The sequence below is a fragment of the Pteronotus mesoamericanus genome, unplaced genomic scaffold (genome assembly GCF_021234165.1).
Source record: "Pteronotus mesoamericanus isolate MK-2021 breed Mesoamerican mustached bat unplaced genomic scaffold, CSHL_Meso_final contig_24, whole genome shotgun sequence".
NCBI lineage: Eukaryota > Metazoa > Chordata > Mammalia > Chiroptera > Mormoopidae > Pteronotus > Pteronotus mesoamericanus.
This window is the reverse complement of record NW_026555100.1, coordinates 28764195-28791896: the sequence shown is the minus strand read 5'-3', so window position 1 is coordinate 28791896 and position 27702 is coordinate 28764195. Positions and strand designations below refer to the sequence as shown.

At 43.8% G+C, this 27702-nt stretch overlaps 2 protein-coding genes across 5 annotated transcripts in view; both read right to left on the bottom strand.

Moving 5' to 3' along the window:
* Window positions 1-861: 861 nt before the first annotated feature.
* Window positions 862-8670, bottom strand: LOC129069825 (cytochrome P450 26C1). The gene is made up of 6 exons (XM_054572470.1): window positions 8467-8670; window positions 7732-7956; window positions 6974-7249; window positions 5446-5601; window positions 3304-3633; window positions 862-1239 (listed from the first exon to the last, which is right to left on the bottom strand). The coding sequence occupies exons 1-6, from the start codon at window positions 8668-8670 to the stop codon at window positions 862-864; spliced, it is 1569 nt and encodes a 522-aa protein (XP_054428445.1).
* Window positions 8671-10310: 1640 nt separating this feature from the next.
* EXOC6 (exocyst complex component 6) overlaps window positions 10311-27702 on the bottom strand; it is a 169725-nt gene continuing 152333 nt past the window's right edge. For 2 of the 4 annotated variants that reach the window (XM_054572861.1, XM_054572864.1), the window contains exons 21-23: window positions 12679-12791; window positions 11869-11880; window positions 10311-11563 (exon numbers count right to left, since the gene is read on the bottom strand). In XM_054572861.1, coding sequence (XP_054428836.1) covers window positions 11431-11563; window positions 11869-11880; window positions 12679-12791 — 258 coding nt within the window. In that variant the 3' untranslated portion in view covers window positions 10311-11430. The remainder of the gene's footprint in view (window positions 11564-11868; window positions 11881-12678; window positions 12792-27702) is intronic. The other 2 variants (XM_054572863.1, XM_054572865.1) reach the window with 1 other exon arrangement.

The following is a 27702-nucleotide window of genomic DNA, read 5'->3' as shown; positions in this document are numbered from 1 at the left end:
AGCTGCCCAACTAAGCCCAGCCTCCTCGCTCAACTGTTGCCAGTAAACTATTTTTTGGCCTTCCTGTTTTTGGTACAAATATCCCAAACCTCTCTGAGTATGTCTCAACCTCCCATGAAAATAATCCAGACTTAGAGAATAAGTGTGCCTATTCTCCCATATAAATGGGAAGATTAAAGGAGTTCTTGAAGAAGGAATTTTTCTTTTAAGAAGTCGCCAGCAGAATCCGGTGATGTTGAGCCGTTTAGAGCTCTGGAGACGCCCACAATTCTGAGTTTCCGCCGAGACCCGCAGAGTGGCCATGGCGCACTATGTGGAGGCCGACTGCCTGGGGGCCTTCCGTTGGGAGCCTTCTCAGCGTGTCTTCCTATGGCCCAAAGCCAGGCCAGGGATGTGCTACTGGCGTCCCCGCTTCCGCGCAAGGGTTGCAGCCCTGGCCGTGCGTGCTGAGTCTCTGGCATAGTCCACGAGGCGCAATACACCCAGCAGCCGCTCAATCCAATCACCCTCCCCCGTTTGGGGCAGAAAGGCGAGGGTGTCCAGGCGAGAGAGTTTCTAATGTAAATCTGTTCCTTGTATCCCTGCTTCGGGATCCTGGGAAGAGCTTAAGCTTGGCGAACGACCTTTCCTTCCTAAGGGTGCAGAATGCGCAAGAGACAACTTCTCACCGGCCTGGGCTCTTCTCTACTTCTGCGGCGGTGGCTTGCGCTCCCCCTTCATCAGAGTCCCGCACAGAGACACGTTCATTGACCGTTTGTTGAACGAATAACTTAGTGCACGACTTGGCACCAGAGAAGCGCAGAAGGGTGGCGCTACGATTGCGCCAATGCCACTGGCCAAGTCATATCTCAGCGCAGCGGGTCAGAGGCGTAGCCCATCTCGCGATGCCGAAGGCACGAGAGGGTGGAAAAAGAGCTGCAGCCCGTCCACCGGGTGCACGATGGGCACGGTCTGCATGGCGGGGAAGGCAGGCGTGGCCAGTTCCCAGCGCGCCGTGCGCACCAGCTCCACTGCGAGCAGCTGGAGCACTGCCTGCGCCAGTTCCTGGCCGAGACAGCTGCGCGCACCTCCGCCAAAGGGGATGTAATGGAAGCGGCTCGAGGCGCCCCGTGCATCCTCCCCCGAGGCGCTGAAGCGCTCGGGATCAAAGCCCTCGGGCGGGCTGCGGTATACCGCGGCCGTCTCGTGCGTGTCCCGGATGCTATACATCACGCTCCAGCCCTTGGGGATCTGGTAGCCCTGTGGGGAGGTGAGGAGACCTGCCTGATCACAAGGCACTTGGAAACCGGGCCTGAACTGACGACCCTCCACCCTGGGCACATCACACAGAATTCTGAAAACTACCAGGAATTTGAGTCTCTCCCGGAAGAGTGGTCACTCTGCGTTCCAATCACAGTTCCTTCTCTGGTGAGCTGTGTGCCCTTGGGCTAACTACTCGATCTCTCTGAGCCCTCAGTTTCTTAATTGTAATAAATAAATAAATAAATAAGTAAAATTTTAAAAAATACTCCTTTTGTTGTGAGGATAAAATAAATGGGTCTGGCCTATATGTTGGTGGTCAGTAAATGTAATCTGTTGTTACTTATGTTTCACTGTTTTGTTTTTATCTTTTTTCTTCTGACATTAGCCCAGGAACTAAGTTTTAGTTCTGCGCCTACCAGCTGCCTACGCTGGAACAAATGATAGAGACCTCCGTTTTTTTGTCAGGGGCCAGCTCAATTATAAAGTTTTTCTTTGCACTGAACTGAAAACTGCCTCTCTGTCCTTCCTATCCATCCGCTGTAAGATAATAATGTTTAGGTCTGGTAGCTACACTTTAAGAAAGTGCACATGAGAATTAAACTGGGGAGTCCTAAGATGTTGGGAAGCAGCTTTTATGTTCCCTCTGAGTGCCTCTAGCTTTCTGAACTAGTTCACTGTTTAATGTGTCCTCCTACCTCAACTCTCCTGCTTCCCTTGCCTGAACAGACTCCACAGGGCCTACTAGGAGACTCTCCGAACAGCAGAGAGATCTTAGAATTGCCAAGGAGCTCTCTCGCTCTCCTCCCTCAGCCTCCTTTTTCCCATCTGTAAACTGGATGGCTGAGACCCCTGAGCGCTGCTCACACTGGGGGACCTGTGCTCCTCCCCCCTTTCCCTGTGGTCTTGTAGGCACACTAACACCTGCAGAATGACATCTGAATTCCAAGATGCAACATCCAATACACTTCTAAACACCTCACTAATCCACCCGCCTTTGTGGGGGCTGTCCCCTCTCTGTGGTGTGCTGTCCCCGCCCTAATCCTTTATTGCTCCAGCTCAAATCCCAACCCCCAAAGTGTTATGATGTCATCCAGGACTACAGATCATTCCACACCACATTCGGGATAAAACTGTAGGCCCAGCCCCCTTTCTCCCCAGGATGAGGTCCTCCAGGGCAGCACTCCAGTCTGCACTGTGCCCGGGATCCTGGGATGCAATGCACCAGGGATGTTTGCTGTTTTACATAAGGGTCAGGGAAGGAGATGCCCGTTTTGCCTGGAGCCTCCCAGGAACTGAGCTGGGGGAGAAGGGACTGAGACAGCTGTTCAGGCAAGCACCTTTGCCAAGTTAGGGCTCCACTCCCAGATCCTGCCATTGTGTAGCACAGCCTGGTGCCACCTGGAGTGTCAGAGCTGGAAGGGATCAAGACGGCTTCCTTCCACAGAGTAAACAGAAGCCCTGAGTGAGGTGGGAGCTGTCCCAGGTTTCACAGAGATGGAGCCAGGCCTATATCTTAAACTTCTTGCCCTGACCATGCCAGCCTGGTCAGATCATTAAGAGAATCTAACCCATATTTTCATTGTCCCGTTCTTCCGGAATCTTTAGCGAAGGCCTTGGACAGGTAACAATGATCGGTTCCTTGATCTTGTGAAGGAGTCAGAGGGGCGGGGTACGGGACATTCAGGGGAGCTCTTTGTACTCCACCCAGACTCACTGGCTAAGGGGGGGGGGGCGGATGCCGCGCGGAGAAAAGTTTTTATTCTCAAACTTGGGTCTAATCAAGTTGACCAGCCTCCACAGCTGCCCAAATCATAAGAATATGGAGTCCCTAACCTTGTCGGCTCACCAGGCGCTCGCTAGGCTTCAGCCCCTCAACCATGGATCTGGGGAAATAGAACAGGGCTCAGCCCACTTTACAGGTGGGAAAGTGGAGGCTCCGGGAGGCAAAGAGAAGACTTGGCGGTCTTAATCCCCCACCTCCCCACCTCCCCCCCCCCCCCCCGCCCAGGCACCGCAGCAGGCTGCCGGCGGCAGGGGGCGGGGTGCAGCGAGCGCACTTACGTCGAGCTCGAAGGTGCGCAGTGCTGTGCGATAGCCCCCGGACACCGGCGGCAGGAGGCGCAGCACCTCCTTGACCACGCAGTCGACGTACCGCAGACCACCCAGCGCCGCCAGGCTGAGGTCTGGCTCGCAGCCGCAGTGGGGCCAGGACCCCGCGCCGTCCCCCGCGGCCCTCGGCTCGCAGCTGCACGCGCGCCCCAGCCCCTGCGCCGCTAGCTCCTGCTGGATCTTGGCGACGGCCGCGGGGTGCTGCAGCAGCAGCAGGACGAGGGATGTGCTGGCACTGGCGGTGGTGAAGAAGGCAGCGAAGAGGAGCTCCACAGCCGACTCCTGCAAGACAGCCCGGGCGGCGCTGAGTCTCCGTCAGCGGGGCCGCGGCCTCCCGATCGAGATGTAAAGCGCCCAGATGGACCGTTGGGCAAAGGCCAGAGAGCCCGGGATGTGCCACCGTAGCGGCTACCTGCGAGGGTCCCGGAGTCAGTTGAAACCCATCTGCCCCCTTGAACAAGCCACAAGAGCAAAGGACAAAAGCAGGATCTGTCCACTTGCCTTGGGAGGGTCCCCAGAGATAATGCTAGGAACTTATTCTGTGTGCTACTCTTAGTGCTTTCAGTATATTAACTCATTCCATTCTCACCCCGGTCCTATGAGGCACCCTTACTGCCCCCGTTTTGCAGGGTTGGAAATATCCCTGCAGCTAGTGGTCCCAAGAATGGGGCGAGCAGCCCCGTGCTCTCGAGCGCGGGGCGGTGCTCCCCCGCCCCCCGTGTGGGGCTCCTGATAAGGAGTGCGGCGGAACGGAGCAAGGTGCCTGCAGCCGCAGCCCCAGCCTCGCACCAATGCGGGCAACATGGCTTCTTCCTCGCGCTCGGCGGAGCGGTCCCAGCGAGTGGTTAAATCCCTTTCTGGTCTGCACTGCCCGGGAAAACCAGAGGAGGGGCCGGTGGTTTCCTCCTCCGGGCCCTAGCCCGCAATGCTTGCTCTGCCCTCCGGACTCCCTGTCTTCCTTCCTGGCAGCAACCACAGTGTGTGTTTATACACTGATGTGTGTGATCATAAGATGAAAGTGTACTCTGCCCCTCCTGCACCTCAAGGGGAGGGGCTGTGTTTTGATCTTTCCTAAATCCCCAGGCCCAGCACAGCGCCTGACACTGACTAGGCACACAATATTTGTGGAATGAATGGCCTGGTCCAAGGCCTTCTGCCCGGAACAAGATGGGAAGCCAGGACAGAGACCTTGATGCCAGCCCTCACATCCTCCCTGAAGAGGCGTAGCCTGCCTGACCTGCCCAGAGTACCAGACAAGAAAAAAAGTCTCCTTCTGAAACCGGGGACAACCCCTTCCCATCCCTGTCAAGGCAGTGGGACTGTCCACTCATTTCCACACCACTCCCCTCACCACCCAGAACTGTTCCTACCCTTGGGCAGCTCATCTACTTCTAACCGCCTGACTCTTCTAGACTTCACAGCCACCCAGGAGTCAGGGTGGAGATTATTAGCCCCATCCTCAGCGAAGAAACTAAGACACTTTGAGGCTGGTGGAAACGGGGCATTGAGGCCTAGAGAAAGGATAGGCATTGCCTTCAGAGGGGCTCAAGTGTTTCCATTTCTAATGGTCTCCTGCTCCCCAACTTCTCCACTGTTTTTCTGGGTTGTCAAGCAGGTCCTGGGGGCTGGTCCAAATCTTCCCCCACCTCTACTGCATGCTATGCATACATGGGGAACGGTTCCAGTTCTTTGGGGGATCCCGCAGTAGACAGACAGGTAGAAGTACCAGGTACCAAGGTGCCTCATGGGAGGTGGGGAGCTTCCAGGAAGATTTGGAGTTTGACCTTGAGCCCTTAGGATTTGTAGAGAAAAGAAGTGAAGAGGGCTTCATTGTGAGGGTGGGGGGCATACAGGGACAGCAGAGGCAAAGGCATGAAGTGACAGAGAAGAGGAAGGAGGAGTGGAGCTGTTTGAGCCCAGAAGGGCCTAGGATTCAAGTCTTCTAGGCACCTGCTGAGAGTGGGTGTGGCTGAGCCAGGACTGAAAGCCTAGTCTTCTTTTCCCCCTTGCCCTGAGTGACTAAGGCTTAAAGTGGGGCTATGACCCTGCTAGGAATGCAAAAGAGAGGAGAAGGCGAGACCTCTCACCACTTACCTTCAGCTCCTGCACTGAGGGCTCGTGGCCCAGCTCCCTAGTGCTGTGGATAATCATGGCCAGGGCATCACCTGTCTCCCCGGTCATGTCTTCATGAAGCTTCTCTGCAATGGCCTCCTCCAGGTGCCGATGCAGCTGGTCCCTTGCCCGGATGCCCTTATGGCATGGGGAGAGAAGGGAGGTGGGATGGGAAGGCTGCGGGGACCAGGCTTGGGCTCCCACCCCGCATCCCCAATCTTCCCAGGGCTGCTCTGGCTCTGCTGAGTGCCTGGTGTTAGCAGTTTCCCAGCTTAGCTCCATGCCTGGCACATAGAAGAGGTTTAATAAATGCCCAGGAATTTTTCCACTTTCCTGACACATCCTTCTCTCTTGATTATCACAAGCCCCTTTGAAGCTGGCAGTTTCTTTGGTCCTTAGGGTAGGACGCTGAGGCCCAGAGAGGTTCAAGCAGTTGCCCAGAGTCACACAGCCATCAGTGTCCATGCCGGACACAAAGTTGTGGGGGTGAAGTCAGCCTATTGCCTTTCCCTTGCACTGGGCTCAGGCAGCACCATAGGCACCAGCGAAGAGAGCAAGGGATCCCTTGATGCATCCAGAAAAGCTCTGGCTTAGAGGACACATTGGGATGTTCTAAGCATTAGCCTCTGAAAGGTGGTAGGTAAGAGGGCCGGGGTGGCTCTCCAGGGTTCAGGGAGCAAGTATAGCAAAAGCAGTTGAGGGCTTGAGCTTTGTAGTCAGAGTAGATCAGGTTCAAACCCTACCTCTCTGCCCCGCTCTACTAAGCTGCGTGATCTTGGGTAAGTTATTTAACTTGTCTGAGCTTCAGTTTCTTCATCAACAAAATAAGAATAACACTTTGCAGGTTGAGAGGATTAAATCAGGAAACGTATCCAAGGTGATCAGCCCATATAATGCCCCTTTATACATAACTATTATTTTTTATCCAGGTGACTGAAAACCACTGCATTGGCAGAGAGAAGCCCCAGCTCAGAGAGAGAGGAAAGGCGGAATGGGGCTTCCTAGCCGCTCCTGGGCCTCGCCCTTCGCTCTGAACTCTGAAGAGGCCATGGTTCTCTGATCCGGAAACTAGCGGCTTGGGGACGCGGGCGGGGAGCCGGCACCCACCCCTTTCCTACCCGGGCTGGCGCCGGGCTGGGCCAGGGGCGTGTCTGCAGCCCTAAAGCTCCCATCCGTTCCGCAGCCGTCCGAGCTTCCAAAGGGGAGTTGGAGGCCCAGCCAGGAGGCGCCGCTCTGGGGAGGGGCTGGGCCGACTGGCCCGCGCCTGCCACGGAGTATCCAAAGGGAGGTCCAAGGCTTCTGGGGCTGGAGCACTACCCCTCTGTCCAGAGAGGGTGTGTGGCCCGCCTCGGGTCACACAGCATGTCAGGGCAGAGGGCAACCTCAGCGCCCACTGCCACACCACGCTGCCTCCCCTCCCTGGATTGTGCCCCTGTCCCTCAACAGAGGTGACGCGTGGGACACACCAAGGGAGCCACAAGAGGAAGGTAGGAGGCTGGGGTGGCAATACCTTGCGCAGGCCGCTGAAGGGCACGTCCAGGGGCAGCGAGAAGAGGTTCTCCACAAATTGCTCGAAGGTTCGGGACAGCTCCGCGCATTGCGCCTCGTCCAGCCGTAGCCCCAGTAGGATGCGCGCGGCCATACGGAAGGTGAGGGCTTTGGCAGCCTCATAGACCTTGACAGGCCGGCGAGTTGCGCACCAGGCGCGCACCTCATGCCGCAGCGCCCCCTGTAGGCGGGGCACGTAGCGTTCCAGCGCCGCGCGGCTGAACACTTGTGCCAGAACCTGCAGGGAGCGCGAGGGTTGAGCCCTGACCACGGTTTGGCCTCCTCTGCTTGGCTATTCCAGAGGAGCCAATTTCGGGCCTTTCTTCCTTTTTTAAGTGGCTCGGACCTACACGTTATGGCTTTTGCTCTCGCCATTCCCCCTAGTTCTTTTCTGATGTACAGTCCCTCCCACCAATCTAGACTCCAGCTGTCGAGTCCTCCTTCAACAAGTCGTCCCTAACGACTCTCCAATCTGTTTCCGGCTCTTCTGGTATCAGAGTTAGAGAAGGTCAGAGATGAAAGGAACTTTTAAATCCTAATCCTGTACTTAAAAACCTAAGAGAAGGTAAGGGACTGGCCCAAGGCCACCCACTCTTTAGCCAGGGGTCCCGGCCAGGTTTGTACTGTACCCCTAACACTTAGTTCCGACCTAGCCCTCAGCAGGCGCCCGAGAACCACGGGTCTGATGTCCCGACGACCCCTCCTTTGGCTTTGGCTCACCTTGCGCCGCTGCCGGTGTGGCTCACCAACCGCGCCGAGCAGTGTGTGCGAGCCCAGTAGGATGTGCGCGCTCTGTGGCCACTGGCTGCGCACAAGACGGTGTTCGCCTAGCAGGATTGTGCGCACATTCTCGGCGCCGCTCACGCGGATCACCGGCCTGCCAAGCAGGTGCGTCTTGAACACTGTCCCGTAGCGCTCCCGGCGGGAGCTGTGGAAACGCGAGCCCTGCGCGAGGCGCAGCAAAGAAGGCTGGGGCCGCTGGGAATCTGGCCCAGGGCTCCCAACCGTCCCTGGATAACCACCCCCTGCTCCAGGCCTGAGCGTTACTCTTTACAAAGGTCTCAAATGGGCCTCGCAGCTACGCTATAGGAATGTAGATGCTCCTGTTCCGTTTGGTCAAAGGACGAGAGTAAGGCTCAGAATGGGGATGTGAGCTTCCAAGGGCTCACGGCTGAGACGCCCCCTGACTCCTGGTTCTATGCATGCTCCTCAAACTCCTTCCTAGAACCCTTCTGTTCACTCGCATTGCGTTGGGACGTGTTTAAGTAGCGCTGAGAACTGCGGTGACAGACGGTCCTTTCGAGGGAGCAGCAGAGCGAAGCCGAGGGCAGTGTGTGCTCCATAGGCAACGGGAAGAGGCTGGCTACGAACCCTGGGAACACTGAGAGTGATGAAGGTCCAGTGGGAGCCAGGACAGAAGGGGCCATAGTGGGGTGAGAACGACCGACTGCTCACCTGAACTAACCAGTGCAGCGTTTCACCGAAGAAGGGCCAGCCCATAGAGCCCTTGGGCAGGGGCAGGGAGGAGGCCCGGTCCCGGCTCAGCGTCCAACGGAGGGTCCAGAGGTGCTGGGCCAGGCTGAGCAACAGGCCAGCGCACAGGAGAGCGGTGCCTGCCGCCCCCAGCACAGACAGGCAGCTCAGTCCGCAGGGGAACATGGCGAGCCTACCGGGGGCCAGGCCGCTCAGAGCTCCGGGGCAAAAGAGCTGGGGAGTGGTCAACGCGCAGTGCTCACCCGTTCTGTCCGGAAAGATCCTGGGACTTGGGAGCCAAGACCGAGAGTTATAACCTCGGCCAAGGACTTGGCTCTCAAAGCAGGATGGAAGAGTATACGACAGCAGTGACCCCACGCCCTCAGGGTACGTGCCTTCCTCAAGGCCCGCGTGCGCGCGCGCTCTCGCGTGCTCAAGACCTTCCCTCTCAGGGTGCAGGCTGCTTCAGGACCCTCACGCCTGGCATCCATGGGCACCTCCCACCTCCTCCCGGGGCCAGCACTCCTTTGATAGAGGCAGCAAGGGCGGGCAAAGAGGGGAACAACTTACCGGTGTTGCCAACCCGGGCTTCGATCACCGGGGCTGTGGACCCCTGTCCCACCTCTCTCTCTCCCCCAGCCTGTTAACCCTTCTCGGCCCACCCTGGACACATTATATAGACACTGGCTCCCTCCCAACAGACCGATCCTGCTTCACACGACGTGACGTGCCTATGCATATTTAAAGAGCTCTACGCAGAGTAACGATTGGAGGCGGTGGGCAGCAGCACGCTCCCCGAGGGGCTAGGAGCAGGGCGTGGCAGCCGCGGCGGCACTGCAGCGCGGCCGGGGCTCCCAGCGCAGATCCTCGGGCGGGGTCTGCGGGTTCGGCGCCAGAACTCCCAGGCTGGACGCAGGGGCTCCGTGGTGGACAAGCAGAGCGCTCACTTGTCCCTGGGGTCCACACCCTCCAACTTCTAGGTGCCTCTCCCGCTCCCCGCACTCCAAGTTAAGGGCTGGGGTTTCTCCCATTTGCCTTGTTTCCCTCTCAGGGGAATTGCGGTCTTTGATGCCAACCTAGGCATCGCAAGCGCCTACAAATACACCCGGAGTCGAGATTCTCTGACATCCCCATCCATCCCTGGTCTCTAATCTACCACTTCAGGAATCCTTGAAAAGATGGTAGTGTCATTGTTGCCAGGACCCAAGAAGAGCAGATATCCACGGGCTCCTCTGGGGTCTCGAGGACCAAACTCGCCGTTTCCTCCCTCTCTGGAGAGCCCCGCCCCAGTCTAGAGGGCTGCTTCCTGTACTTTTGGCGAGCCAGGGGGCTCCAAATGCCCCACGACGCGCGCATCTCGGTCTCTACAGCGCAACCAGAGGGATGGGGAGTACAGTAAAGTGAACTCCTCCAGACCATTCCAGCTGCGGACCCACAGTAGCCTGCTCCAAGCGGCGCAAAGCCGACGGCTCTCCGAATCCTGGACGCCTCGCCAAAGCCGGGAGGTCCCCCATGCCCTGGAGGGCTGGGTAAGGCACGCGAGGGGCAGCCGCATTCCACAGTCTTCAAAGAGGGCTAGCTAGTTGTTCGCCGCTCCTCTAGTAACTTTTAAAAGTTACCATGTTTTCCATGTAATACTTTTTAAAAATGTGAAAAACCTTAGGAAAAGATATAGTCAAAAGAATAAATGTGGGTTTTTTTTAGTTTGTTTTTGTTTTTTGTTTTTGTCTTGGTGATACCCCCATTCCAATAGCTAGGGAATAAGAACCTTTCTTAAGGACGCTGTTGCTTTAAAACAGGAAGCTCTGAATAGATGCAACAACTCATTTTCAAGAACTTGCTCAACCTTTTTTATATTTCATCACAAAATCAAGAAATGTACATATAATTCTTTACATTTATTTTACAGAGTCAAGTAATAAGTATCTTACAGGCATAAACCCTGAAAATGCAGAAGGACTATTTAGCATAAATACAATGAAGAGAAAGTAAGGATCAGACTGATGTTAGTATTTGGATCACGGTAATTTACACAAAGGAAAAATGTACATTGGTTTCAGGTTTTCCAGAGTTCATTCGGTTTGCCTTGTTTCCACAAGGAGGATACGGTACTGAGATCTGCTGTTTGAAGAACGTAACCTGACCCCTGTGGTAACGTGTGTAAGAACATATCCACCCTCGCACAAGCTGCACCTGAAGTGGTTAGCCCCACTTAGTTCCTGTCCTCTCTTAACGTGACCCAAACCAAACCAAATAAATTCTAGAATGGGGTCAGCTACAAACAATATAGTTAGAAATATTAACCCTGCTGAACAGAACCACTGCATCTTTAGAAATTCTAACACCTTGTTTTCATACTCAGAATGATCACATTAAACCACCCAAGGAGAACAAATAATTCACATTCTTACGGATTTAAATCAAGTTTGATTTTGGAAACCTTTAAATATTTGTCTATTTCCCCCTCAGAATCAGCAAAATTAGAAAATTTTTATCTGCATAGAGCATATTTAGGTGAAAAAAGCTAAAAGTCAGAAAATGACAGTGAAATATTCCCATATCAGACATGATTACATTCTAAAACCACATACTGATGAAAAAAACAAACCACTGAAGTTTGAATAAAAAAAGATACTTACATGTAGAAGCATAAGTTTTTCCAATGTATTTACAATCAGTTTCATATACAATTTTTACCAGATTTATACATATTTTTAAAAGTGAAAAAATTAATGTCACATTTTCCATATATAAAATAGTATTCAATTATTTAAAAATCCATACAAATGATATTTATTATTGTTTCTTGTTTCAGCTCTCATCACTATCTTTTCTCCATTGTATTTTTTAATTCTGCAAACAAAATGCTGTTATAATAACCAGTGCCTGTTAGAGATCAATGTTCAGTCACAAATTTGGTGTCACTGAGTGCAAGGGATGTGAAGTCTATGTGTGCTGGGACATACCATTCACCAAACTTCTCAGCTGTTTCATGACTGTCTCTATCAACTTCTGTTTGTCTCGATCATTCTTCCTGAACTGCGCAAATATATTGTTCTTTTTGCTAGTATCCTTCATCCTAGGAATATATGTGAATAAAGAAGCTTAGTAAAAGGAAATCATAAGCTACAGTGTCACAATAAAAATATCTTGGCGTGCTCTGAACTATTTCACACTAATCCTATGCTTGAAAAATATATTTCAAAGAAAGTAAGCATGAATAAAATTATGGAAATGGCAGCCACACACAAAATTAGCAGCTTTTATTCTACATGCTATATAAAGTGGTGTTTTTGCATTAGTATGTAACTCTAAAGTATACTAAGTTTTCTAATGTCATACTATTTTCTAGTAGCATTCCATAAAGTATACTAAAATACATACCCTCTGTTAACTCTGCAAATTACATTCATAGCAAGACAAAGTGAAAGGAAAAACAACATTAGAAAATATAAAGCAACCATTTTTTTTTTGCCCCAGTAGTGTTTCATGGTACTGTAAAATAAATTTATGTTTATTTTAAACAGTCCCTTTTTCCTCTCAAGTAAAATACACCATAGACATTTTGAAATGTGGGAAAATAATACAGACTTTTAATTCAATAAGTGAAAATTTTAATAATTAAAAATTTTTTAATTAAAAAAAAAAAAAAACCCTGCCACATAACTTGAGGGAAAAGCAGCACCTAAACCTGTATTATTTTTAATTGGACAGTAGGTACCAGTGTCCTGTTTTTTCAGACCTGACTATATTATTTTTTTAAATCACACGTTTATCTACCTGCAAAAAACCCAAATTCATAAAGGCAGGATTTTTATTGCACTCACTGGTAGCAACATTCCAATTCCTAGTCACATTTTAGAAAATAACTTGTTTCCTATGTTATAGTATAAAAAGATAGTTCCAATTTCTCACTTGTCTCAAGTAAACATATTTCTAAGGCCAATTAAACCTACTGTTGTGGATACAATAGGAAAAATGTTTTGTTCATATCAACATAAACAGCAATCTCATATAAATCTACATCAACATTAAAGGGCAAGAAAGAGGCTCATGTTTTGGTCATTAAACTGTACTAAGCTTTTAAGCTCCCTTTAGACATTTCTCTTTTGATGAAAATCTCTAGTTCTTCAATTATCACTGAGTCACAAAATGCTAAAATGTTTTGTAAAAAAGTTTTCAGAATATACTCACTTCTCCAAAAGAGTAAGAGCTGTGTTTGGATTCACCCGGAGGTACTTAGAAGCTGGCTGTCCATAATCAGCCAGATAAGTAGACCAATCCCAAACCATAAACAGGTCAAGGAGCTGAGAAAGATGGGGGAAATGTTAAACCAACTTTTGACTATTTACTGAGAGCTAATACATAAAGTATATGCCATTCTCAATCCATTTTAATATCACCTGCTTCTTAGATAAAACAGAATAAAAAACTTCATCAACTACACTTATAACCAAAATAGTATTTACTGTCTTTTTACTTTTAAAATTATTAAAATTGTCAGGAGTTGCTTTTCTAGTAAAATACTTGACTGTATTTTCAAATAATTGTAAAATAATGAAACACTGTTAATATAGTTACATTAACTATACTAGATACAGAGATTTAAACTTTACACATTATTCAGGTCATATGCAAAGTTAATAAGAGTTGGTGCTACTAACTGAAGAATTTTAAAGAACTTAAATTGAACCTTTTCTCCCAGAGGTTAAGTATGTTTACCTTTCTAAGAAGCCATTTGCATCTAGACTTTCCCAAAGTAATTTAAACCAAAAGCTCAGATAATCTCAATTAAGTGCATTAAACAACCTCTGCTGGATTCTCCCTGGTGATAGATCTGCAGTAGTATTATGAAAAGAGGGTTTCAGGACTCAGCATGTTAACTCTAGGCGATCATTTTGTATAAACAAACAACAACAACAAAGAAACCCTCTTGTTTTCCATAATGTTTTAAAATTGACTATTTGCTTTATAATCTCCAGTTAGAATTGTTGTCAAATATGGAAGTAATCTTTTAAAAGCAATGCCATCCCTAAACCAAAGCACCAAACTCCTCATCCAACTTTAAAACCCTAATCCCCTTTAAGCCATTTAAAACCAACTTCCTATCCCCATTTGAATTGTTTCAGAAAACGAAATGCTTTACTTACTACCTTCTTTCATTTTTTATATTATTCCTTATTTTTTTGTTTTAACTCACTTTATACATAAGGAGCACATTGCTTTTGCTTTCAAATGAATGAAGCCTTTGCATTTAGGACAGATATGCAAGCCAACCCACTACATATGAAAGGGATACAGCCTCTGGGCTGGTAAAACCTGAAGAAAGGTTACAGCAAACGAGCTCTTCCTCAGGAAGGTAATGGACTTGTTGGACTATTTTCCCATCCAACATACAGCTATTAATAGAGAATTTCTTTAAAGAGGAGGAAAATTCTACCATGAAATTATTAAGTACTAATATTAAAAGCCATTCTATTTTCTATCAGACAACATTCTAGGCCATACCAATATTTGGAACACTGGTACAAAAACTACACTGACACAATGTTAAAAGAATATACTGTCTAAAAAAGAAAAGGGAACTTATTTAAAGTTCTATGTAATTTTTAACTGTTGCAACAAGTATATTTTTCCTTCCTTTCATAAGGAGGAAAAGTTACTTTCATACTCTCCCATGGTGAAAATGTAAATTGGTGTAACTTTTCTGCAATGCAATTTCTTTTTTATGTTTAAGAACCTTACAAAAATGGCCATTCAGGAACAATAATAAAAATGGACAAAACCTTATGAGAAAAGATATTATCTCAAAAATGTTACTTGTGTTATCAAAAAACTGAAGGAAAGAAAAACAGCCTAAATCTCAGTATTGAGTGATTAAGTAGTGAGGTATATCTGTAAGACAAATATCATGTGGTTATTAAAATTGATGTCTACACAGAATTTTAAATAGCTTGGGAAAATGCTTGTAATAAATGTTGCTACTAAAATTACCTTAAAACCCATCAAAAGAGACTGGGAGAAACATTTGAGAAAATGTTAAGAATATGTTAAAAATATGTTAAGAAAATGTTAAGGCTGTTATTTGTGTGATGGGATTATGGGTAACTTATTGTATTCTTTATTTTCATAATATTCTACAATGGACATGTATTAACTCTAGAGTCAGATATAAGGCTTACATATTTATATATTAAATTTCAATAACAAATACTCCTCACAGAGTTGTTACCAAAAACCTCTTTTTGAAGGATTCCTCTTTCAGGTTAGGTATGTGTTTGCACAAGTGTGTGTGGGCATGCGCACAGTCGGCAGAAAGTAACACTTAATAACTGTATACTGGCTGTAATCTCCCTTTCTTTCCAAAAGGCATTAGCAACATGACCTTTGGGATTTGCAAGAGGAAGAGGCCTTAAACTAAGTCTGTTTTTCTCTTGTGCTGATCTACCCCCAGGTGGGAAAGGAGGAGCCCATTTAATTAATCTAAAACCTACACCAACTCCAACTGTGAATACAGAACTGGTTCTTCTACAGCACAAAAACAGACTTTCCTAGATAAAGATATATTATGCTTACAATTTTCACATATGGCCTGACACTCCTATGCAAATCTCTTATCTCTAGAAATTACAGGAACCACAAAACTTAACCTACCTGTCCACATGAGGACAAATCTAATCTACATGCTTACAAATTTACACTAATCCTTTATAGAAATACATATTGTGCAGAGTTAAGTTACAGATATCTATGGAAATCTGCATAACTGTGCACCGTTAATGGTGACGGAATGCACTGCCAGTATGGATAAAAGGGCCAAGGATGTAGATAACATTTATTTATTCATTCAACAAACATTGGCAGCCCACCCGCTAGCACCAGAGGTATAGTATTGAAGAAGTCCCTGTCCTCAAAGAGTTTACGTTATAAGTGAGGAAGGCAGAGAAGCAGTTAACAAGGAAATAATATTTTGATGTTAACATGAAGAAATTATAAAGAAAAAAAACTATTCATACAAAATCCTAATACTTTAAACCACAATAACACACGAGGAAGCTACTATCAATTTAAGAGAATACACAGAAACTACTGATCTATGTAGGAGCCAGTGACTGCTTGCTCATTACTCTCAGCCCACGAATCCAGTGGCTGTAGACTTGAGCACCATTGCACTGTCTATGCCCTAAGGTACACATGGGTGTATGTGGGGAGGAAATACGGGGCCCACGAGTATGTTGATCTCACATTCTGGTTTCTCATTTCCATGTGTGTAAGGATTTTTCAAATGCATAATACTGCATTGGTTAAGTTAATGGAAACACATTTCACAAAACTAAGCAGGAAAACTCATAAAATGTGTCCAACAGGGTATAACTACTCAGCAGATATTCAAGAAATAACTGATTGATGATGCCAGACCACCATTCCGAGTTTACTTCGGTTTTTTTCTTCAGCTTCATGAGTACAAAAAATGAGCACCCTACAGACCACGCTGGCTTACGCTGACAGCCCTCTGACAAAGGGCCTGCAGGCAAACTGCAGGGCGAGTGAAGGCAGTCGAGGGACTTCCCTCCACCGCTCCCAGGATCTTCCTGGGGCATTGGTGAAGAAGACAGATTCCTTCACAATAAAGCATTGGATTTAATGCTGAATGAGTTCTATGTTCTTCCTAGAGACAGGACACTGACATTTCTGAAAGGTCTACCACTGTCCCTTATTCGTAACAATTGCAGGTCCTTTTTCACTTTTTAAAGTACAATTCTTGTGAAGTGAAGGTCTAACACGAAACTAGGTCATTATGAAACTAACACGACGCCAGGCCAGGTTTATGGCCTGAGCCCACGTCTATAGGCTGTTATCCATGCCTGCTTTGACCAAGATGCATGATGCCTGATCTCTGGGATGGTTTAAAAAGAACATGACTGTTCTGGAGCCAGAGAGTGACAGGAAGAGATGAGGAAACTGGAGGGATGATGGGACAACTACTGACACCTTCACACCTGACACACAAACAGTCGCTGCCTTGAGGACGCCTCTCACATTCGGTCAGGTTTCACAGGACGCACTACGTCCTTATTATTAAAATCTAAATTATGGAAAACCTTACGTCTCTATCTCAAGTTTTACTTCCTAAAGATGGCAATACATAAATAATACATTTATTATTAATCACACAAAATCTCTCTGACTTGTAAATAAACAGTAAGATATAGTCTCAACAGATGAATTTATTAGTTTACACATATACCAAAAATTCAAAGATGGAGATCAAATGTGAACAAAAACAAAAAGCTCCCCTAGATTATCCAAACGCAATTTTACAATTACTTATTAAAGGATAAAGTCAGGCATATTATAATGAAAATTGGTATTAAGTTCTATAAATGGGTTTGTTCCAATAGTCAAGTAAAGTAATTCCACCTTAAATCCTTTTGGGAAGTAAGCAAAGTATGGATCACATAAAAATGAACAGCAAAATAATGCACCTCAGTTCTATCTCATCATGATTTATAAGATTACCTAAAATTAGTATCCTACCTTTTTTTTCACCAAGGATTCAAAAATACCCTTCATAACTAATCTGATAACATAAAGTGGATTTATGCCAATATTCGTAAGTAAAGTTGTACGTTTCACTTCCTCAGCATTCCCTGTGTGTGTCCACCAAACAAAAAGATTCAGCTTACAGAAAGAAATAGTTACATGGGTGGTCCCATTTATATGCTCAAAATAGTTGAATCACTTCAGAATCACTGAAGAATTCGTTTGTGTCATCACATTTAGCTTGCTGACAGTTTCCCATCCTGAGTCTCACTCTAGGTCTACACCCAAGAAACCTGGGGTCTCAGACCTGGTGAGATCACTTTGTGCAAATGACACAATGAATCTAGGCCGATTTAAAACCATTCTATGGAACTCGTAGTGCCTTTTTCCCTTTGTAAAAGTGAACCCAGAGTGCCAGGCCATTTTTTCCTTGAATCTGGTTTAGCTTTCTTTGTTTTGGGTCTTTTGGGTTTTGCTTTTGAAGCACCTCAGGGGCAGTGACCCAAGACAGAAGATAAATAAAGTTAAGCCAACCTCAAGAGAAAAGCACTTGGGGAGACCAGGTTTGCTTTTGTAAATGTGAACAGTGACCTGGGGGCTCAGGGTCAACCGTCGTCGTCCCCCAAAGTCCCTTTTCCAAATGCCAAATCCACCTGGGACCTCAGAGTTGCTTTGCAGATTCCAAAAGTAAACCAGGAGATCATTTTTCCTTTGCCTCCAAAAAAGCAAAGCCAAAGCAAGGGTTCTTAGAGTGCTTCTGAGATTTAAACAACAACAAAAATCCTAAACCATAATACAGCTTTAAGGAAGAAATATGAGTAATCAGGCACTTGGGATTCAAGAAAAATGGGTCTTACTAAATTAGGCACGGTGGGAAAAATACAAGTCCCTTTTCTAAATAGATGTTGAAATCAAATGATGCGCTCCCTATGATTTTTAAAGCATCTGGCTTTACCCTCTTTCCAGCTATCTGAAAATAGCACATTTGGAAAACTCCGCATGCAGCACAGAAGAGAACTTCAAGGAGAAGACAGGAGGGGCTAGGGCAAAGTGAGAAAGGGGCAGCACGGAGTCTCCAGCGCGCTCCCTCACATTCTGCCCTCAGGAGGCCTTTTGGCTCTCTGACACACCTGAGCCCTAACTCACGCCTGCCCTCTTCTAACGTCCCATTTGCCAAACCTGCTCTCATGCAGTCTTTCCACCCCACCTACTGAGGACCAGGCACAAGCTTTGAGCATGTTGTGCTGCTGAGGTTGTTTAAAGGCATTGGTCTCCACAAGTCAATTCACCCAGGTGAACCGTGCACAGCAGAAGGAGAATGTTCTTAAAGTATTTCTGATGGTAAGCTACGTATTAGTCCTAGATAACTACTGTGTGGGTTTGGCACTGGGGGGAAAAAAAAGAGGTAACAAGGGGAATTTACATAATCAGATTTATACACATCCACATTTGCTTCATCTTGAATTTTTGGGTCACTACCTGGGTAAAATGACATATAGATACATATGTATTAATTTTATGTGGTTAATATTTTATTAAAATTAGTTTTATCATGTAATACATGGTTAATAATTATATGGGGTATATCATGAAAAACAACAGTCTACTTCCCCTCAATCCCCATTCTCAGAAGCAATCATGTTTAACTCCTTCTGTTTGCAATTCTGGTGATTACCTCAGTATCTATGAATATGCTGATTTTTCTGATTTTTTAAAAATCTTGTAGCCAATACATAGAAGGGTTTATCTTACTAAGAACACCTTTCTATTTTTGGTAGCTATTACAGATTTTCTCTATATTTTGCTTTTTAATTTTAATGTAATTAAATTTCCATTTCTTGTTACATCACTTTTTACAATTTTTTTTGGAAAACATCTTTGAGATATATTTTGCATACCATACAATCCTTCCTTTTAAAATGTATAAATCAATGGTTTTGAGTATATTCACAGAGATGTGCCATCTCAATCAATTTTAGAACATTTTTATCACCCAAAAGAATCCTATAACCATAAGCAGTCACTCCCCAAATAAAAATCATATAACATATAGTCTTTTGTAACTGGTTTCTTTGGCTTAGTTTAATGTTTTCGAGGTTTATTCATGTTGTAGTGTGTGTCAGTACTTCATTCCTTTTTATTGCCAAGTAACATTCCATCGTATGGATATACCACATTTTGTTTATCCATTCATTAGTTAATAACATTTGGATCATTTCCAATTTTTGGTTATTTGTTGTCAAAAAATTTGTATTGAATTTATTGGGTGGCGACAGTTAATATAATTATATTTTTTGGCTATTATAAATAATATTGCTCAAAACATTCTAGTCCAAGTTTATGTGTGAACATGTTTTTATTTCTCTCAAGTATATAACTGGGAGTGAAATTTTTTATGTAATTTTTAAGAGTATCTTTTGATTCTCCATTTAGTAATATAAGAATATTAGTACCTTATATAATCAAGTTTTAAAATAATTCTTTTGGCTATTGTGGTTTAAAATATTTATGATATATATCTCAACCCAACTAACAATAGGTGTTTTTAAAAAGTTTACTAAAAGTTCTGTATTAATGCAGACAGATATTAATAATTAACAAGAATTTTTTTATCCACTATTTCTGAAAAACAAAAGACCCTATTATTATCCAAAAAGGAAACAAAACCCATTTCAGATAGTCTCCTCAAGTAGATTTACTTCAAATATAGTTGATCCTTGAACAACATAGGTTTGAACTGTGCAGGTCCACTGATACGCAGATTTTTTTCCCAATAAATGCTATATGTGTTTTTTCTTCTTTCTTATGATTAAAAAAAACAAACAAACACGTTTTCTAGTCTCTAGCACCTTCAGTTGGGAGAGTATCTGTTCAGCTTCCTGATACTGTGAGATGGGTCATACATACACCGAATGGTAGCATTTAACCTAATTACCCAAACTGGAAATCTGGATTCAGTCTGCTGTGACTCCTCTCTTACAACTCCTACATCTAACGTATTGCCAAATTGTTTCAATTAACGTCCTAAAGATTTCTGGAATTCACTTGCTTCCTACTGTCCATCCCTACAACTACTACTATCCTAGTTCGGACACGGAAATCTCCCTCCTTTGGTCTTGTCCATCCCTTTTGCCTCTCCCTTCTAATACTCCAGATCACCAACCTTCACACTGATGCCAGGGATCCAGCTAAAATACAAATCTGATCCCACCATTCATTTGCTTAAAACCTCCAATGGCTTCCCAAATCTTACAAGATAAAGTTTAAGTTGCTTAACATGACATGCAAAGTTATGCACCTGCTCCAGGTCAATCTCTGGCTTCCTCCCCTGATTTGTAGTTTAAACTCCTAAACAAGGAACACTCACAAATCTCTTACAAACTATTATGATCCCCAGGACATTTATCATTTTCTTCTCTCTGTGGAGCTCCCTTCTCCTTCTTCACCCAGGTAACTTATTTATTGCGCAAAATTTAAGTCTGGATTCACCTCTCTCAGGGAGCTTCCTCAGACCGCGTGATCTTAGTTGGGTTAACTGTTCATCTCCCATGTCCTCAGAGTACCCTCCACACATCTCACAGCCCATTGAGATCGTGGGTTAACGTGTCTGTCTACTCACTAAAGAATCACATATCAATTAATTCCTTCTGTAGTTGGGTGACTCATGGCTACCTCAGCCTTGTCTCTTTCCAAAATCCCAATAGTTGAAGTGCCTTTTCTTCCTCCTAAAAATATGCTTTGTTAAGTGCCTTGATACTGGTGACTTATTTTGCTTAGTATGTATATCTTCACATTTAGCCCAGTACCTGGACTATAGTAGACACCAAGTAAACCTATGTTGTGATGAAATGGATAGGCCACCTTTTGACACTGACTTTTATGTCTACACTGAACTCACATCTTATATACTAATAAAATGGCTATGTTATCTTACTTTATATGTAAACTATTAATAATTAAGACATCTTCAAATTTTTAGTAATGTCTTAAAATTATTATGAAAGCCAGACTAGTCTATTTTATTGACTGATTTAATTTGTGAATGTACTAAAATATTTCACAGCGAAAGTTCTGCTCTTGAGATTACCTTTTGTAAACCAGTGGTGTCATCATCAAACATGTTAAACAAACATTCTCAGGGCATACACTGAGTTTTCTGTTCAGATTCATTACATTATCTGCCATACTTATATAACAGGTACATATGTAATGCCTTCACCAATGGAGGTCAGACTTCCCACACTAAGGAAATCAAACCTTGAAACTTATGATGAGAGATGTTCGCTTGACTCTTTCACTTCCCTCTGATGAGTCCTTGCCCTTCACTGAAGCAATGAAGAAACTGTGATCTGCTTGTCTAAATTGACTTTGGAAGAATTCGAACAACAAAGTTAGACAATATGGATTGGCCAATGAAGAAAAGTTGTACACTGACGTGTCTATACTCCAGGATATAGTAGAGAGAGTAGTTGCTTGGAGGAAGAAAGCTAGACTCTGCTGGGGTTTCTTTACATACTCGTTTATAACTCAATTGTTAAGGAAAAGGGGGAGGGAATAACCACTTCTTAAATATTAAGACATTTGTAAAAATCTTAACTGGATATACTTCCCCCCTTCTCCCCATGGTTGTGATTTAAAATGAGGCATATGAAAACTTGGAGAAACTAGTAGCTGGATTAATTTAGCCTTCCATAAAATTAGTCACATATGTTTTACTTTAAAATTCTAGTAAGTCAAGTAATATATACTGTTTATAATTTTCCATTATTTATAAACACTGACTTTTTGCTTTTGAAAAAACAAAGTTAAACTAAAATTATACCTAAAAACTTCAACCCCGAGAGGCATTTTATCAGTGTATTCTTTAAAATGAAACTCAGGCCACCTGAGATAAATGAAACAAACTAAGAACATTAAATCCCAGCTGCCTCATGAAGAAAATAAGTTATTTTCTCTAGTAATGCCTTAGCAGGCAGTGACAAAAGTAGAAGTCTCAGTTTTTAGTCCTCGCAAGAAATCTTTGGTTAAGTGGGAAACTGAATTTCAAATGCATACTCATTTGTTTGGCTTTCTCGACATAAGGTCTCAGTTTTATGTCCTGAAATATAAATACAGACCCTTTACCATTTTTGTCTTGGATTCCCAAAGGAATACTAAGTATGGTAACTAGACTACCATACTTAGCATTACAGAAATCAGAAAATAAGGATCTCTGTGGTTTCTATTAAATACATGAAAATTACAATATCTTGATTGTTTTTATTTCAGGGGGTTTGCATCCTAACTCATTTTATTTCTTTCTAATCTTATAATAGGTTTTATAATCTTTACTCAAAGAATTTTATAAGAAATATATTTAGTTTACTTTCCTAGAATCAAAGAGGCACTTCACTTATATCCTAGACAATTTATTAACTCTTAATTATCCAGTTACTTGCAGGCCTGATTGTACATGTAATTACTTTTTGTCAGGTATAATAATTTGCTCAACAAACATGTCAGAACACTTGCTGCTTAGTCTGTTTCAGTGATAAATTCAGTTTTCCTACAACCTCAAGGCATAATTAAATATGACAAAAAAGGCAGTTATCAACCTACACTGAAGCTGATTCACGAAGGTGGGAGCACACAGCATGTAGCCCTGGCTTACTTTGGGGCCTGATGCTTTTCTGAGTGTTTAGTTAGGAACAGAGCTCTGGGACCGGAGGACAACGACAACGCCGTGACATTCTGGCTATGCCTGTATTCACCTGAACTTCAAAATGGGCAACAGACAAACTTTATGATGGCGCTTAGTTAAGAAGAGCTATAGCTACTGGCTACACACCTTCATTACAGGTTATAACAGCAAAATACAAAAAGAGAAACTAAAAAAAAAAAAAAAACCCAAAAAAAGCCACAGGAGAAGGACTTACTTTCTTAGAAAGATTAACGCAGTCAGCAGAATTAAGTGGATTGTGACCAAAGTTCTACAATGCTTGCATGATGTGAATCTGCACTACAGGAGTGCAGAAAGAAATCCCTACCTGACCTCTAGATAACCTACGCAGGAAATGAGGATATTTCTAAGCAAAATAGGCTGTGTCATCCTGCTAAGATAATTGTTTCCACTGACACTTTGCATAAACATCTTACATGAGGCCACCAGGAAAAAACTCAAGCCACAGCATCTCTTCTTTGTAACACATAAAACAGAGCCTGGCCCAGTGCCTGCACCACAATTGAGAAGGTAAAGTTTGTTGACAATTAGGAGGACAAAGAAGGGGAGAGAGGGATAACAAACAAGTAAGAAAGCTGGAAGCATTCTTGAAGTTACAGATTAGTTGAAAATAAAATAATAAAACATTTTTCAAAAAGAAATTTAATTCTTATCAAGAATCTTCTGTAATGAAGTGCATTTAGTAATTCTGAGGAACTAACCACTCAACAGACACTATAACTTAAAATGAGTCACCTTTGTTTTTCAGAATAATTTTCTTTTTGCTTTTTTTAAAAAGTTCATTTATTTTTAGAGAGAGGGAGATAGAGAAGGAGAGAAACATTGATGTGAGAGCGAAACATCAATCAGTTGTCTCTTGCACACTCCCTGACCAGAGACCGAACCCCAACCCAGGCAAGTACCCTGACTGGGAATTGAACGAGCAACCTTTTGCTTTGTGAGACGATGCCCAACCAACTGAGCCGCACTGCAGGGCATTCAGAATAACTTTTAAATATCTAATATTTGGTTATGAAACTTCAGAATGTTAGAAACTGACACCATTTGGTTGGGAACAAACAAGCTTCTCCAATGTCTCACCTAATCAATATTCTATGGATATTACTTGCTTACTAGTTATATCTCACTTGGATAAAAAGTGCTATTTTGTATGATACCAGTACGGTATTTATACACAGGCCCTATTAAATTCCCTTCCAATTCAGTTTTGAAAAAATCAAACTACTTTTCATTTTGAATTACTCATTTAAGGGAGTTGTAAACTTTGGGCCTCAAGTTCCTCTTCTGTAAAATGAAGGGATCGAGTTTTCATGTGACAAGCACTCTATTTGACATTAGCAATGAAATGATAATGACGACCCAATCTTTGGATACAAGGAGTTAATAAGTGTAATGGAAGAGATATTCACACACTTATGAACTAACACGGTAATTACACTGATAGAGTTATGTATATGTTATTATTATTGAACATTCAATCTTGTTTTGGGGGGGTGAGAAGTAAACACAAGAAGGCATCTTAGGTAGAACCCAAACTGAGCCTTATAAAGGAGTTAATCAAGGGAAGGGCAGTGGTATTTCAAACAGATGGGACAGCATAAGAAAAGGTACAAAGATGAAAAACAGTTCTGCTTGTGGGGAGTGTCAGGCACTTTGGTGCTGCTAAACTGAAATATAAGGAGTAGTACACGGCAGGCTGAAGGAGGAGATGGGGACTGGGTCATAAAAGGGCATGTACGTCTGGTTTAGGAACTTGGGGAAAGTTTTAAACAAGGGGAGCTCATGTGGTCAGATTCCTCACTTAAATATGTAACTCCAACTGCTCAGTGAAGAATGGATTTGAGGAGAAAACTCTAAAGGCAGGAAAAATAATTAGGAGACTGTTGTGATAATCTTGAAATACACTGGGACAGCCAAGTAAGTAGTTAGGATAGAGAGAAGAGGATGGATAGGTAGTAGGCAAAAACTTAGGATGGAAAGAGAATGGGTTTGACAATACATAGGAGAAAAATAATCTCCGGGACACGATGAAATGACTAAAGGTGAGACAGGGCAGAGTGATGCCAGCGACCAAAATAGAGAACACGGAGAGAAGATACAATTCGAGAATGAGGGGAGGTACATGTTGACAGCTTTGGCCACGCAGAATGTGGGACACACATCCCAGGGAAAATGTCTACCAAGCAACTGGTCTGTATCGAGGGCATACAGCATTTGTGCCGGAGGCATGAGGAGAGTGAAGGAGGTCACCAGGAAAAGTGTAGAGGGAACAGTGTTCTATGGACAGGAACTTCAGGGACACCAGCACGGAGGGGGTAGGAAAGGAAGCCACAAAAGAGACAGATAAAGAATGTTGTAGTACAGCCTTTGAGGAAGAGAGAATTTTAAAGACATAATTAACATTATGAAATGCAGTGGAAAGAACCAGTAAGATAAGGGCTTAACCATCTACCGGCCTTCCCGGGTGAGCTAAGTGAATATTGTTTCAGCACCGTGGCAGAGCAGAGAACAGTGGATTGAGGAATGAATGAGAGATGAGGAAGTAAGGATATAATCAATTATAAGTCATTCTTTAAGGAATCTGGATGAAAAGAAGAAAAGTGATTGGAAATAACTAGCGTAAGACTAGAGAAGATATTTCCCCTCCCTCGCTCCCTCCCTTACTCCTTCCTTCTCTCTCAGATAGGAAAGATATGAACATGTTTTTAGGCTAAGGTAGTTAGGAAAAGGATAAAGCAGAGGACAAATAGATGAATAATGAAACAAAGTCCCTCAGAACAGATGCAGTCAAGGGCAGAGGAAGATGAGAAGCTTGAATTAAATGGCTACCTGCCACCTGAGTCTGAAGGAAAGGAAAGGGGGATGTGTGTAAATATAGGTAAACTGTTTGACTGCAAAAGCAACAGTGAGAGACTGATGGTGATAGCGATGAATGAGGACACTCCAAGGGGCTGGAGCTTTCACTCAAGGGGAAGAACAATGGACTATACACAGCAATGAGGAACTAGAAGGAAACCAATGTCTCAGTCGCTCTGTGGAGCAGGTGAAAGAATGCATGGCCACCACTAGAGAGGGCTACAGGGTTAGCAGCATCCTCAGAACTGTGGCAAGGAGGCGAAGAAAAACATTCTGACAGTTGAAGCTGTAGGGCCATTTCTCTTGGAATGAAGAGGTAAGGGGTTTAGAAGTGACAGGATACAGTGTGAACAAACCAAGGAGTGAACAGACAGGAAAAAGGTTGGGTGGGGGTGGGAAGGAGTGCAGTAAGAAAATGCAAAGAGTAGGGAGAAAGTACTTAACTTCATTGAGAAATCAAATTATTTTAATCTTCTAGAATGAGGGATAATGCATGGCTGGGAAGGCTCAGGAAGAAGGCCGCGACAAGGTTTTCAAAAGGGCAGAGAACCTTCTATGTGAATGTGTGCTGTCTCTAGATGTCTGCGGCAAGAGCCCTGGTTGAGGGGAGAGCTTCTAGGAGGTTTGGTTAGATTTTCTGAAGTTCCGTCCAATTCTCAAGTCTTAGGATTTCAGGACCATGAAAATCATGGAGTCACAGACTGAAGGTAATGGAAAAATGATTTGACATTTAAGAAAACAGAGTCAAAGAAAAAAAACTGTAAGTTGTAAAACACTCTCAGGACTAACCTGTCAATAAGTACTAAGACTGTAATGTATATGTAAGAAGGAAGTTCAGGCAAAAATACTGTAAGTGTTGAATTCTCAAATCAAATAATTCCTTCAGCAATTTCATCCTTTTGATATATATCAGTACAAGTTTTCATAACTATATATTCATTTGGATCTTAAGAGGTTATTGACCTAAAAGACAGTAATCTAAATTTCTTTTACTATATGGTATGTATGGCAGAATGCATCCCTTCTAAGTGCTAGCCAAATGTTAGCAGTGTTCAGTTCTCTGAGTCACCTAAATTTGAGAATGGGTGCCTCTGTGGGCCACTGAGAACTTGCTCAAGTTTGGGGTATGCACATATGCCTAGTGTACTGGGTATGTTTGTTCTCACTTTCCATCCAAGTTATGGGTTCTTCAGGGGCAGGGTTATAACTCTTACTTCTCCCTTAGGGTACTCACTAGAAGCTTGAACTGAACTAAATTATGTAACACTTTGAAAAGCAAAAGTTTAAGGATTGTGTCTTTTCTGCAACAAAACATAGCTACAAAGGAAAAGCAGAGATTAATGCACAAAAGAAATCTTTTAATTTATACCACTGGAAAAACTCTGTATAAATATAGTTTGAGGCTGTGAGTCTTTCACACATTGATTGCCCGCAGTGGATCTGATTAACCTACTGTTAATTTTTCTTTCTCTTTCAGAGCATTAGTTGTACTGGTGTAGAACTTGAACAACTAATTCCAGTGAAATGCAGGCTTTTCTATGCTTATAAAAGGAAAAACTGAGTTTCAGAGAGATTAAGTATCTTGTTCAAATTTATATTTAAGGTAGAATTAGAATCTAACTTCCTCGATTTATAAATTAAGTGCTTGAACAACTATATTAGGATGGCTTAATTTACATAAGATTTCCTTTTATTTGTATGTATAACAAATCTGCTTCAAAAAGAATGTTTGGTAAGGATTTCTAAAACACTGTTGTAAGATTCACACTGGTGATGGCACATATAGCATAGGAGGCTAGGGAATTTTGTTTTATATAGCAAAAAGATCATAATAGTGAATATAGTGCTTCTGGTTATAACAATACATGAATCAAACGGTGCACTACTGCTGTTGTTCTGATAAAGCATTTAAATATTTAAACTTCCCATAAACTATCTTCCCAATTCAATCTGTAATAGGAAAAAATAGAGAAACATTTCCATTCAATAAAAAAAGAGAAAAACATTATTTCTTATAAATAAATAATAGAAAGTTTGGCAAAAATGTAAATTAATTTTGAGAGGAAAAATAAAGTTTCCTGTTGGATAGTTCCAATACT